Source organism: Mchenga conophoros, linkage group LG6, assembly GCF_057382185.1.
Source record: "Mchenga conophoros isolate Kocher_MC1m ecotype Shallow Benthic linkage group LG6, M_conophoros_male_GT1.1, whole genome shotgun sequence".
Classification (NCBI taxonomy): Eukaryota; Metazoa; Chordata; class Actinopteri; order Cichliformes; family Cichlidae; genus Mchenga; species Mchenga conophoros.
The window spans coordinates 33,782,960-33,796,231 of record NC_140531.1 but is presented as its reverse complement, the minus strand read 5'-3'; the positions used below and the strand labels follow the sequence as shown (position 1 = coordinate 33,796,231).

The 13,272-nt window shown below is 40.5% G+C and overlaps 1 protein-coding gene across 2 annotated transcripts in view; it reads right to left on the bottom strand.

The window, feature by feature from the left end:
* Positions 1 to 292: 292 nt before the first annotated feature.
* pkd1a (polycystic kidney disease 1a) overlaps positions 293 to 13,272 on the bottom strand; it is an 81,223-nt gene continuing 68,243 nt past the window's right edge. Inside the window, exons 50-56 of one of the 2 annotated variants that reach the window (XM_085277593.1) lie at positions 12,929 to 13,040; positions 12,422 to 12,547; positions 10,970 to 11,141; positions 10,589 to 10,879; positions 6,539 to 6,673; positions 3,714 to 4,037; positions 293 to 3,574 (exon numbers count right to left, since the gene is read on the bottom strand). In XM_085277593.1, the coding sequence (XP_085133719.1) occupies positions 2,567 to 3,574; positions 3,714 to 4,037; positions 6,539 to 6,673; positions 10,589 to 10,879; positions 10,970 to 11,141; positions 12,422 to 12,547; positions 12,929 to 13,040 (2,168 nt within the window). In that variant the 3' untranslated portion in view covers positions 293 to 2,566. The remainder of the gene's footprint in view (positions 3,575 to 3,713; positions 4,038 to 6,538; positions 6,674 to 10,588; positions 10,880 to 10,969; positions 11,142 to 12,421; positions 12,548 to 12,928; positions 13,041 to 13,272) is intronic. The other variant, XM_085277594.1, reaches the window with a different exon arrangement.

The following is a 13,272-nucleotide window of genomic DNA, read 5'->3' as shown; positions in this document are numbered from 1 at the left end:
TTTTCCCAGGAGTTAGTGAAGGCCAGAGAGAGTGAATTTTAGACACTATAAACATGATAAACTGTTACTGTTGTTTATGTAACTCCTGGATTTGTAAATAAGAAACTTTTTTTTTTCTCTTCTTCAACTTTTCAACCTACACACTGACTATAGGATTGGCATCGACAAGTACCAAACATTGCGGCTAATTTATCAGCAAATCTGAACGTACTGCATTACCTACAGGGTGGAAACCAAGTACTTAAGCTAGCATTTGACATTTTAAAAAAATTTTTTTTCATTTTGCAAGAAGTTCAGCTGTCAAATTCTTTATTTGACTTTGTCAAGTGCAAAAGCATAAGAAGTGCGACAACTGCAAAATACAAACAAGAGCATACAGACAAATCTTTAACGCTGCTTTAAACAAAATGCATTTTACAACAGAAGACAACGGTGAGCTTTGGCACTAAACTGTTACACGCAGAGCAGGAATATAATGCTGGTGGAGGTGGGAACTGCCGACTGCTGTGCTGTTTGGGGTTTTCTATTCGCCGTCAAAGAGTAAACTGATTAGAAGCTTTGGCTGTAGTACTTTGATTACACCAGTGGAACATAAAACTCTGAAGTTTGCAACACCAGTGCTCGACCTATGTGTACGTTGCTGCAGCACAAAAATGACTGATCATGAAAAGCAAAAATATACATCACAAAGCGCTAATATATACAGAAATGTACACGCACAGAAGAAGAAAAGTTCCCTTTTTAATTTCTTTTTAAGAGCACCTGTAAGTTTGTTTTATGCTCTTTAACCGTGGTGTTTTGTATGAAAACAGAGGGGAAAAGATGTAGGCTAAATTAAACTGACATGGCTATAAGTACCTTTTTAACGTTATATATTTTAATTAAATCCAAGGCAAATTCGATGATGTACAACTTCTAGAGCCTTGCTGAGAAAAGGGAGGGAGGGAGCAGGGGTCATGTTGACCATAGTTGCATAGTTTAACTTCTACATATCAGCTTTTGTTTTTCCTGGACTTCCTTACAGGTTTTAAGAAAAGGTTGGGTTCCCTGAGATCTGCCCGCTGGACACAAGAAGTGCGCATGTTGAACAAAATAAGGCAAAAACATCATCACCACAAAGAGCAAACAAAAGTACAAACAACTGCAAGCTACTGCTTGATTACTTTGATAATACTTACTAGGACGTTGCTGTAAAGGCATGACTTGACACATGAGAGTTAAATATGGGGTTTGATATCAGCTCCATTAAAGAATAAAGTGCAAGTACAAGAATGAATGAATTATTTAACTGGTGTGGTTAAAATCCCAGGATGCATAAATGATACAAAAGCTTTGGCAATGTTTATAATTAAGATACAGTATGAGTGAAGCTTTCTCTATTGGTTTGGATACCAAGCTTATTATTTAAACCACACCTCATTACAAAAACAAAACAATACTTCAGAACAAAAGTGCTTTTAAATTGCTTCCATATGGAACAAAACACAACAAAAAATAAACAATTAGGAAAGATAATCAGACTGGGAGTCATTATAGCTTTATAATGGGAGAACATGTGTAAATGCTCAGTATTGTCTGTTTCCTTGTCTACAATTAGACTTATCTGTTCAGTATCATTTTCTTCACACTAACCTTGCTTTTCACTTGCTACACCTCCTTGTCATTGGCTCCTCTGACTTCATCTCTCTTATCTTCAGTCTCTCCAATCATCTCTGGAGAGGAGGGATATATTTGCGCCCTGAATAACTGGCTGCTGGAATCCCAACAGCATTATGTCTGTGTGTGTGTGTGCGCGTGCATGCATGTATGTGTGTGTGTGTGTTTTCACCTGTAACCCAGTGGGCTGAAGTGTACCACACGTTCCTATTTGCTGATATGTTGTCTACAGTGTTATTTCTACACATGTGTACACCTGCATGTGCGTATATCTGTGTGCGCCTGCATGCAAATTTGGGACAGGCCACAGGTACCCATGGTGACCAAAAATAGAAAACGTAACAGTATGTAGACAGGTAACATAATTGAGAAATCACACGTTCTTTCTGAGATACACAAAAGTCTGATTGCATAGAATGCTTTCAGTTCATTGAGTCTTATGGTGAGCACTTTTCTGCGCTCCTGTCAACGACCCCAGGTAACCTCCAGGGTCACATGGGATCAGGGGGCAGTTTTGGTCCGGGGAAAACAATGAAAGGAACTTCTTGGTTTCACTGCTGACTTTATGTCCCCTTAACCAGCTCAGCTAGCATCTGGTGACCTGCACCTTGAGAACTGAGTCGGGATTGAGACGGATCACTGCTTATAAACCTGCAAAGTCTTATTTTATTGCTCTTTTTGTCTTTCAGTACCCCAAACTCCTTGTTTGATCCTTCTTGATTCTTTCCTGTAGCTCATCCTTGTACTTTCACATCTATTAGTTTCTGTCCTTTCCTTGGGTTTAGAGAGTGGCATCTGAAGACAAAACCTGCTGCCCATGAGCGCCTCCTCTCGTCCTTAACCCATCATTTTAAGTGCACATCCTTTTTCTCCACCTTTCACTTCTTTCATTCGATCTGCTCATATTTATCTAAGTTGGGTGCACTTTGTTTTTGAGGGATGGGGGTTTGCGTTTCCGTTTGCGTGTAGGGATCGTGGTTGTGTGAGCTGGGTGGTTGAACAGGCTTGAGGAAGGGAGGGTCTCTCTCTCTGCAGGAAGATCCCAGTTGCGTGTAATGGGCGTAGATGGCAGGGAAGGGGTGGGTGCACGGGTGGATGGAAGAGCTGTAGGTGTTTTTGGTGGCGGGACATGGGAAGATGATGTGTTTGCTGATGACAGGGGGAGAGAGGAAGAATCGGAGGACTTATCTGTGACTGGTGTGGGTGGAGGCACACTGATTGAAGGTTTGGCAGACAACTGGGGAACAGGGGGGTTTGTGGAAGCAGAGGAGGGTCGGGGCTTCAAAAAGGGAACGGGTGTAGCTACAGGAGTCTTTTTGGGGATGGCAGCACTGCTCCCACATTCTTTTGGAAGTTCACTTTTATCTACCTTTTTCCCCTTCCTGCTCCCTTTGTTCTTTTCCTTGCCACGCTTTTGTTCTTTCCAGGCTTCCCCTTCCCCTCTCTGTCCCCCTTCGCTCCTACATCCCTTAACTCCATCATCTCTCTCCCTCCCTCTACGCCTCCTTTTCCTTTGGGCTCGCTCCAGTTTACACTCAATGTGGTACAGATCCTCTGTCGTCACAGTGACACGGTCAAGCTGTTGCAGCAGAGCATCCAGGGTGGGGAGGAGTCTCCTCAGAGAAGCTTCCGTCTCTGCTCTCTCTCTCCAGCTGTTACCTCCCACCACCACTCCTGGGCCAAGGCCCAATCCAAGCCCCAAGCCAAGTCCCAGGCCGATACCCGGGGCTTCTGTGAGGCTGCAGGGGCTGGAAGACGCTGGACGCCACGAGGCCTCAGAGCCAGCATCAACACTGTCTGGGGTAGGTGGGGAGTCTGGACTGTCCAGAGGAGGCAAGCACAGGGACTTGCAGTCGCTGGTCGAGGATGAACGGGACGGTGGGAGCTCCATACCTTCGAAACGCACTTTGTGGCGAAACTAAGGAGAAAAAACACAGGATACGATTTTGGGTAAAGCATTCAGATTTTGTTTTGTTCCAATAGTATATATGGAAAAAGTTAATCTATAAATAAAGCAACAAAAATTGTCCTTAACAGATATGAATTAGAATTTGTACCTCTTTGGCCCGACTGAGTCCCATCCACATTTTGAGTCTTCTGAGGAACAGTTCGACCATCTCGTAGTCTTGCAGATCCACTGCTGGGCGGTATAGTTCTGCCCGTGCACGCCGGTAGTTCCTCAGTAAAACAGAAGTGACCAACCACAGCAACACCAGGCGAAATATAGCAAAGCTTATGTGGAACAGCAGTGCAGAGAAAGTGCTGGGACCAGTAATTATCCAGGCAGGACGCCATGACAACAAGCCACACCAACCGGAACCCAGTAAGGACAGACTGGCTGAGATCACGTTGCTGTAGCCGTCCAACACAGAGTGAAAGAGCTGGAATGGAAAAAAGTTTCCTTTTTATCAATTCTAAGACAATATTTGAAAAATAATAAATGTAAACATTACTGATGCAGTATGAGGAAAAGCTACTGATCATGTGATGGGCACATGATGAGTGGTAGGCAATGCATCTTTTTGGAATAGGGAACTCAAACCAACCGGTTACCAGCTGGTTGTATTTCGGTTATATCCCTATATAAAATTTTTATTTCAAATCTATGAGGTTCTGTCTGATTCTGAATGTAAATATTCAATATGAATTTGAGATGACAATAGAATAGAATAGCCCTTTATTGTCACATGTACAATGAAATTGTGGGTGCTCCACACTAGTTGTGCAAGAATAAAACTGAAATAGTAAGATGGCAGGAACAAATAACAAACAGGAGAAATATATACTAAACAAGAGCAAGGCACACAATAGAGGAGGGGTTGCAAAGTGCTTAGAAGTAGTGCAAACGACTTGATGTAAATAGAGGCCGTGTCTGAGTGATAAGGGTTACTCGGACTATGGCTCAGATTGGTAGGGTGGGTGTGTGCACGTGTGTGTCTGAATGGCCCAGGGGAAGAAGCTGGTTGTGAATCTGGAGGTCTGGCACCTGATTGACCTCAGCGGATGGGATGCAAGGGGTCACCTGTGATGGCCCATGGGCAGGAGGAGCTGGCAATGGCCTCCAGGGGTGGAAGAAGGCAGCCAGTGATTTTTTTTTTTGGGCAGATTTGTACTATTCAGTGAACTGCCACATCATCACAAACAGATTCCATGTAAATTTTATGACCTCAATCAAACACAAACTGATAGCAAACCAACTCCATCTTACTGCTGTTTTAACACAGTCTTGACACACCAAAGGCCCTGTGAACCCAACTGTGAGTGGTCGCAGATCTGGTCTGTACCCAAAGTCACTCTTTCAAAAGCAACAAGAGTGCAAGATAACTGCACACCTTTTCAATAACTATGGTCATTGTAGGAGCCATATGAGTTGTTCCTTTTTGACTAAGTGGGTTGGTTTAAATGGACTCACTGTATTGGTGCACGGGTGTGGGGCGTGTCTCATGGGTGTGGTAGATGACAAATGTGGTTGCACTCACCTGTTCACGGCACCTGATGTTGATGAGCAGAAAGGTCGGGTGAGCATGAGGCAAAACTTTCTGTTGAGCGCAGCTTGAATGATTTTGATGTATTTTGACTGTAACTTGATGGTTTTTGTATATTTGTGCACTAATTGATGCCATAGGCCAAATTGTAAGTTGGCATTGTAATTAGTACAGTTATTTGTTTGTGCAATCTGTGCATTTGTCTAATAGTTAATCCCATGTGCTGATTTATATATTGGACAGTTGCATGTGGAATAAAAGGAGCAAATGGTACAGAAGTGTATTTTATGCGTTTGTTGTTGCGCGTCATCTGTGTCCTCATGTTTAGCCTGCCGCGGCCATAGGTTGGAGGAGCCGCAACAGTCATGCCATGGCATCCAACCACATTTTTGAGCCAAACGGTTATTTTAACACAGACTTCATTAAGAAGAATGTAGGCATACGGTACTTCTGCAGTGGCTTCACTTTTCAGACCCTTAAGCTAATCGATCTTTTATATACAGTCCATGCTTCTAGCAGCATGAGTAATTACACAAATACTCTTGGATGGCTTGTTGTGAACTGTCTTAGTCTATTTGTATTGCTGTGGCCCTCTTCTCACCTGCCAAAACAGTGATTGCTGGTTGATGTAAAACTACTGGCACACCTAGTAGGAATGTGGCCAGAGACCGTTAAACTGTGAAGTTCAAAGCATTTAACAGATGTTGACAGACTTCATCAGTAGTTGCAAGTTTGTTTGGCAAGAGTGTAAATGATGTTAATTTGTATAGCTGTGCTCCACAAAAGAGCTTAATAGTTTGGCAGTTTTTGGCTCTTTTCTTAAATATTATTAATCATCTTACTCTTCTATCATCTGGAAATGTCATGAAACACAATTATACTCCAGTTCTGAAGGGCTCTCTAAAAAAAAGAATTGAAGGGAACATAATGTCTAAATAAAGAACAGTTAAAAGTCTGTTGGATGAAGCGATGCCATTTACACAGCAGAGACATTCTGCAGGTCATTATTTATTCCGTGCTGGTTTGAATAAATGATTCAAATATTGAATAAATGCTATTGTCATAATGTTCTCGTTCAGTAAAGCTGTTTGGCAGCAAGGAAGCACAGATGCTTTCATGGTGTAACAATAAGAGCAAAGCTGTATTATGCAATCTGTGCAAAAGAGCAGGTTTATTTGATATTCTCTAAAGAAAGTGAACTGTAGCCATGACAATGAAAGTGAACAGACCAAAAACAAGTAAACTGAACAACCTCGTGGGTGGACACACTTTGACAAGGTTATGTGCTGAGACAATGTGGACTGAATTTACAGTTTATTTGGTGTGCGCACATGTGTGTGCGGGGGAGAAGCCGAGCCAGAGAAAAACAGAATGAACAGAGAAGAGAAAAAACTGACCAGGTGTCCCGTGTGTGAGTAAGCCAGCACCAACAGCAGTAACGCCAGAGCAACTCCCAACAGCTCCCAGACTGAGCGCCGCAGAGCTCTGCCAAATACGGCCCACTCACGGAGAAACCGCAACTGGTGGGACGCCTGCATGAGCAAGGACACAGAGAGAGGGAGAGCAGGGAAACAGAAAGCAAAAATATGTGTTTGGAAAAAAAAAAGTTATCTTGTAATTAAATCTAATTTAGCCAAAGGACACAAATGTTTCTCCATCACAAACACGTTTGGAGCCATTTTGAGTTTGTAATATAATGATGTGTGTAGAAACAGTCGTACCTTTCTCACAAAATAAGGGCGAATGCAAAAGTACCAGCAAATTAATAAAATATTGAGAAAGAGCTTCCTAATAAAATATGTTATGTAAGAAGTGTTTCCACATTGAGCTCCGGCTTCAGCCTACAGTTTATCAGACACTATTTTGTTCTTTACATTTAATTTAAAAGCTCTTTGCTTACTTACGCAGTTCTATAAGCACTCTTTTTGTTTCTTTTAGTCTGGAAAACTGGAAATAATACGCATTTCTTTTAAAGATGTTTACATTTTCTAAGCCAGCCTCATTCTTAGTGCGTACACACGGTCAGAGTTCTAAATTTGTACTGTAAGAAAATACAGATTCTGGGTTTATGCAAAACTTTGATTTGTGGTTTAAGCACAGTTTTGTGTATATGTTGTGTTTATGAATGTGGCCCGCTGCATTGATCACTGCCAATCAAAAACAACCTAATTAATGGATTTAAACAGCCATCACAAAGCAACAACAAAAATTAAGCTTAACTGCTTCAGCTTACTTCCATTTAGATATATGGGCAGAAACTAATAAATATATTGTACATATATTTATTAGTTTCAGATGTAGCCATTCTTGTATTTTGCTTGTTTACATTATTGTATTTTGCACAACTCTGTTGCTTGTGAAGCTCGCACACAAGAATTTCACTCACATGTGCTGTACCAATGTACCTGCACATGTGATGTGACAATAAAAAGTGATTTGATTTAGTTGTGTTTACTTTAACAACTTTAACATTCATGTTTTGCCTCTTTAAAAATAAAAAGGGCAAAAGAATATGCTTATTATTGCATATTGTTAGTTATGCTTTTTGTTCCTTCTTATTTCGCTTTGTGAGGCATCTTATCTGTCACACACTTTGAACTGTATTTATACATTTAAAGACTATTTAAACTATTGTTGACACAAAACAATTGAAAAATTGAGTTGGATACATTTTTTATTTTTATTTTTTTATCCAGGCTGTACTCCAACTCTTGTCCTATGACTGTTGCCAATTCAAGGCCCATATGCCCTATGACACTGGGATAGGCTCCACCCCCCTCCAACCCTGATAAGAATAAGCAGCAGAAGATGGATAATACTGGGTTCATTTGTTAGAGTCTCAAACCTAAGCATCAGTTCTTCTCATAAGCCTAGTTTATGGTCGTCACATTGGTGGTGATGTCACTATAGCTTCGCCACTGCTGCTTGAGGGAACGCCGTCTTCTCTGCAGTCTCTCAGAAACTTTCGATAATCTGAAAATGTCTGCTGACACGTCAATGAAATGTCTTCTCTCTGGCAAACCACGTCACAAAAATAAGAGCTGAAACCAAAATGACACCAAATCGTGGTGCGTCCCGGTGACTGTGACGTCACTACTGTCAAATGAGTATAAAACAGGCTTTAAGTTACATGTGCTGATAAATCTGAACAAACTGTCAGAGGTTAAAACACACTAAGACATTTCCTGTATTTCCATTATAGGTTATTTTATTTTGGTTAGCTTTATGAGCAGAACTTTATTTGTTTTTTCTCATTTAAAAACAAAACTTTACCTACAATGGCCTTGATGTTACAGAGATCGATTGGTAATGAAGACGTCGCAAATGTTAAATGTATACGCTCTTTATTTTCCTGCAGCTTTCAGCAAACATCGCTTCATCTTTAATAATCAACCGTGTGCTTGTTTGGGACTATTTTAGCTGTGAATTAACACAGACTTAGTTGATTAGTGAAGATTTACAACAGCAGCATTGTGTCTGTGAGAATGACTCTGTCAGCCAGAGCAACTTAACGACACACTGATGCTGTGTTTAATTATTTCAGAGATAACAAAGGAGCGCTACAGCGATAGTGATAATTGCTTCCACAGACAATAATCAAACCTATACTGAAAAAGGACAATCTTGACAAGACACAAATGAACAACTACAGGCTGATCTCAAATCTCCCGTTTTTAAGTAAGATCATTGAAAAAGCAGTTTCTCAACAGCTCAGTTACTTCTTAAAACAGAATAATTGCTACGATGCCTTCCAGTCAGGTTTTAGACAGAACCACAGCACTGAAACCGCTCTGACCAAAGTGTTTAATGACATATGTCTGAATACAGACAGTGGAAAAATGTCAGTCCTAGTTTTACTGGATCTCAGTGCAGCATTTGATACAGTTGACCACAACATATTACTCAAACGACTGGAGAACTGGACAGGTCTTTCAGGAACTGTACTAAACTGGTTCAAAACATACGTAGAAAACAGGAAATACTTTGTATCAATAGGTAACTTCACATCTGAGCAGACAAGTATCACATGTGGAGTTCCCCAAGGTTCCATCTTGGGACCCCTTCTGTTTAACATCTACATGCTCCCACTGGCACAGATTATAAACAACAACAAAATAAACTATCACAGCTATGCAGATGACACACAAATATATATCACAATGTCACCAGGAGACCGAGGCCCTGTACAGGCTCTTGGTAAATGCATTGAGGAAATCAATGACTGGTTGTGCCACAATTTTCTCCAGCTAAACAAAAACAAAACTGAGGTAATAGTCTTTGGCGCCAAAGAAAAACGATTACAGGTCACCAGAGAACTTCAATCTATACATCTAAAAACCACAAACCAGGCGAGAAATTTGGGTGTAGTGATGGATGCAGACCTAAACTGGAAAAACACATTAAGACAATAACAAAATCATCTTACTATCACCTCAAGAATATTTCAAGGATAAAAGATCTGATGTCTCAACAGGACCTGGAAAAACTAGTCCATGCATTCATCTTTAGTAGGCTTGATTACTGTAACAGCATCTTTACAGGTCTACCTAAAAAATCAGTCAGACAACTACAGCTCATTCAGAACTCTGCTGCTCGAGTCCTCACTAAGACCAAAAAAGTGGACCACATCAGTCCAGCTCTGAGGTCTTTACACTGGCTGCCTGTCCGTCAGAGGATAGACTTTAAAGTTCTGATGCTGGTCTATAAAGCTCTGAATGGTTTAGGACCAAAATACATCAATGACCTCCTGACCCAGTATGAACCATCCAGATCCCTCAGGTCATCTGGATCCGGTCTTTTATCAGTTCCCAGAGTCAGAACCAGACACGGAGAAGCTGCATTCAGCTTTTATGCTCCTTATATCTGGAACAAACTCCCAGAAAGCCTCAGATCAGCTGAAACACTCAGTTTATTTAAATCCAGGTTGAAGACTCACCTATTCTCAGCTGCATTTGAATAAAGCACCAAATCCACACTTTAAGCTTAAATTTCAAAACTTACATTTAACTACTGATTTTATCTACTGTTCTGATTTTATCTGTTTTGATTTTATATACTGTTTTGTTTGTTTGTTTGTTTGTTTGTTTGTTAATTAGTTAGTTAGTTTATTTGCTTGTTTTAATCAATTTTAAATCATGCTTTTTATTTGTTCTTGTTTCTAATGTCTCTGTAAAGCACTTTGAATCACCTTGTTGTTGAATTGTGCTATACAAATAAACTTGCCTTGCCTTGCCTATTGATATTAGATTCATTTCATTGCTGCTTTTTGGTCTTAGATTGGATTTGTTGTCAATAAGAAGTCAAAATCATTACAATTGTTTTCTAAAACGTGAATAATGTTTCTTTCCTCTTCAACGCATTCCCAGATCGTTATACAAGCAAAAATGTCATAAACAACATGCAACATATTTGTAAAATTACCCTGGATTCCTCTCTTTCTTTCTTACCTTGAGTACCAGTATGAACAACAGCAAGGCAGACATGACAGTGTACATCTGAGTCTGTCTGGCCAGGGGGTAGAAATCTGTGAAGGTATCCCGAGGGTGCTTCAGGTATGATGTCCATTGCTGTTTAGCTATTATGCAGCGGCACAGGTGTATTCCGAATACAGACGCTGCTAGAGACAGTTTACAGATACCCAGGAGTCTCCAGGCTGACAGCAGGTACCTATAGCCTTCTCTGAGGAAGCCCAATATGCCCCGAACGAGGAAATACAACACCAAGGCGAGGAGGATGATCTGGAACCACAAAGTGCCATTTTAAAAATGATACTAAAGGGAAAACGAAACAGCTGTAGTTCAAGGATTCATGGTTATGGGAATGTTTACCATTAGAAGAAGCTGCAGGTCCAGCCCTGTGATTGGCCACAATGTGATGACAATGAGGTCAAAGCTGGACTGGGCACGCTCAGAGACTGGGAACTCAAACAGGAAGGAAAAGACGGCCAGCAGGTTTGTGTTTACGTTATAGAGAGAGAATTCCACAAACACGGCGCGAGTCCTATGAACATGAACACAACAAAACACGCAGTTAGTGCACATGATAAGATCAGGAGCCCACATTTAAGCTGATAACAGTATTTGGTCATTTAAATTTCTGATTTACTGGCCCCACTGATATATCGGGCTCTAACCAAGCATCAAAATATTTCACATAGTTTCGGTCAGGTATCTGTTTTGATACTTTGATACTTCGTTGAGCTGATTATGTTATAGGTTTAGTTTGTTAGAAGAATGACACTAACAATTATTGACAGGTTTACATGAAAATTCTTCCAGATGTGGGTCTTGGCCCAACTTAGAAGTGATTAACTTCTGGAATTGATCTGGGACCATAATTTTTTTTTTGGAAGGATTTGTTTTCCAAGCGTGAGTACTTGGGGACATTTTAATGTCTTTGAGAAATTATCATCAATATATCAAAGCAGACCAGAACCAGGGCCTGAAATCATGTCCGTTGAAGGGATCTTCTGCCTTGGAGGAGGTATGTAGACTGCTCTTGTATTTTATTTATGGCAGGAAGTTTTATTTCAAATGAGAAATAAAGGGTACAAACAAAAAATGATTTGACGCAATTTTACTGAGTTATGATTCTTAGAAACAGTTGTTAAATGTTAGCCAACATTCTCAGTGCATTCAGCACTGGATTGTTTTCTGTGTCTTATTTTGATGTTTCATGTTTTACTGATTGTGCAGTGCTTTAATTACTGCAGGCTCCGGGGCAAATTGAGAAAACAGCTCATGATCTGACAGTAAACCTCCGCTCAAGATTTCTAAAGCAAAGGCCGCAGTTGTGTTTGATTCCAAACATTGTGAAATTATTAGCACAATAACATGTACCCAGTTTCTACTCCCTTGCAAATTGCCCCTAAATTTTGGAACAACCTGGTCAATGAAATCAATGAGCATGACCTCTTTCAGGTCATATTCTCACTCCCTCACTGCCAGATGATCTCACCCTTCGCTGGACCGGAAAGCATTTGTTTTTGGTCTTGGGCAAGGTTGGCATACACACCAGATGTGCAGCATGCCAACATCCAAGTGAACTCCACGTGGGCCAGAATATGGCATGTTTAACTGTTTACTGGACTGAACCAACTGGACTTTGCAGGTCAAACTGGCTCAGCTCAGTCCACAGCCACTGGTGTGAGTACATGTTTAAAAAATGCAAAACACTGTGCTGTCCTGAACAATACAAAGGAAAATGTGTTTTAATTATTTTGCTGTAACTCAGACTTTACATGTCCTACTGCTGTAGTCATGTCTTCACATGATCACTACCTAGAGTCGAGCCAGTGCAGCTGTTGCAGCTGCTTTAAGGAGGAGGCGGCTTCTTCCAGGCTTCTGTTCAGCTGGTGAACCACATCTCTGCTGTTATACACCCCCATCCGATCCAAACGCCACACCCTTGGAAAACGTGTGGGAGAAATTACAAAAGAGAAAGAAGTGAACAGGGGACATCAAAGAAAGCCAGATGTTAAAAACAAAACTAAGCAGAACATTAACATCCACCAGCTTGTCGTCAACCCATTTAGAATTAGATTTTGAGTTCATATCTACACCTTTTATGGATTTTTGCCTATTTGGCATAGCCAAATGGAAAAGCTCATAAAAGAAATCTGCAAGTCCAAAATGCATGTATGAGACTTTATCTGAAAAGTAATATCTTCCGTTTTCTCTTAGTCTATCTCTAACGCTAAACAGGTTACCAATGACCTGCAAATTAACAATAGTTAATAACTTTTAATAGCCACACAGACACAAGCAGGTTTTCAATAATTTCCTTACCAATCTGAATCCATGGCACCAAAAACTGTACTATTATCCTCTTCTTTACTTGGAGATATGACCAAGTTCTTTCCCCAGAGAGATGATGTGTTTTCTGACCTAAGAGAATCTGCTAATGGAAAAGTTTTGAAAAGATTACAATGACGTCCATCTGCATTTATTTCATCAGTTTACCCAGAAAAAAAGAATGCAATCATAAAACGCAATTCAGATAATAGTCAGGATCCTGAAATATTAAACATTATGTCTCTGACTCAGTAGTACTACTGAAGAAAGCTACACAAAGAAGCAAAAAATAGATTCAATAAGTCTGAGATGTGCTCTGTCAAAGAGCTCTGATGTAG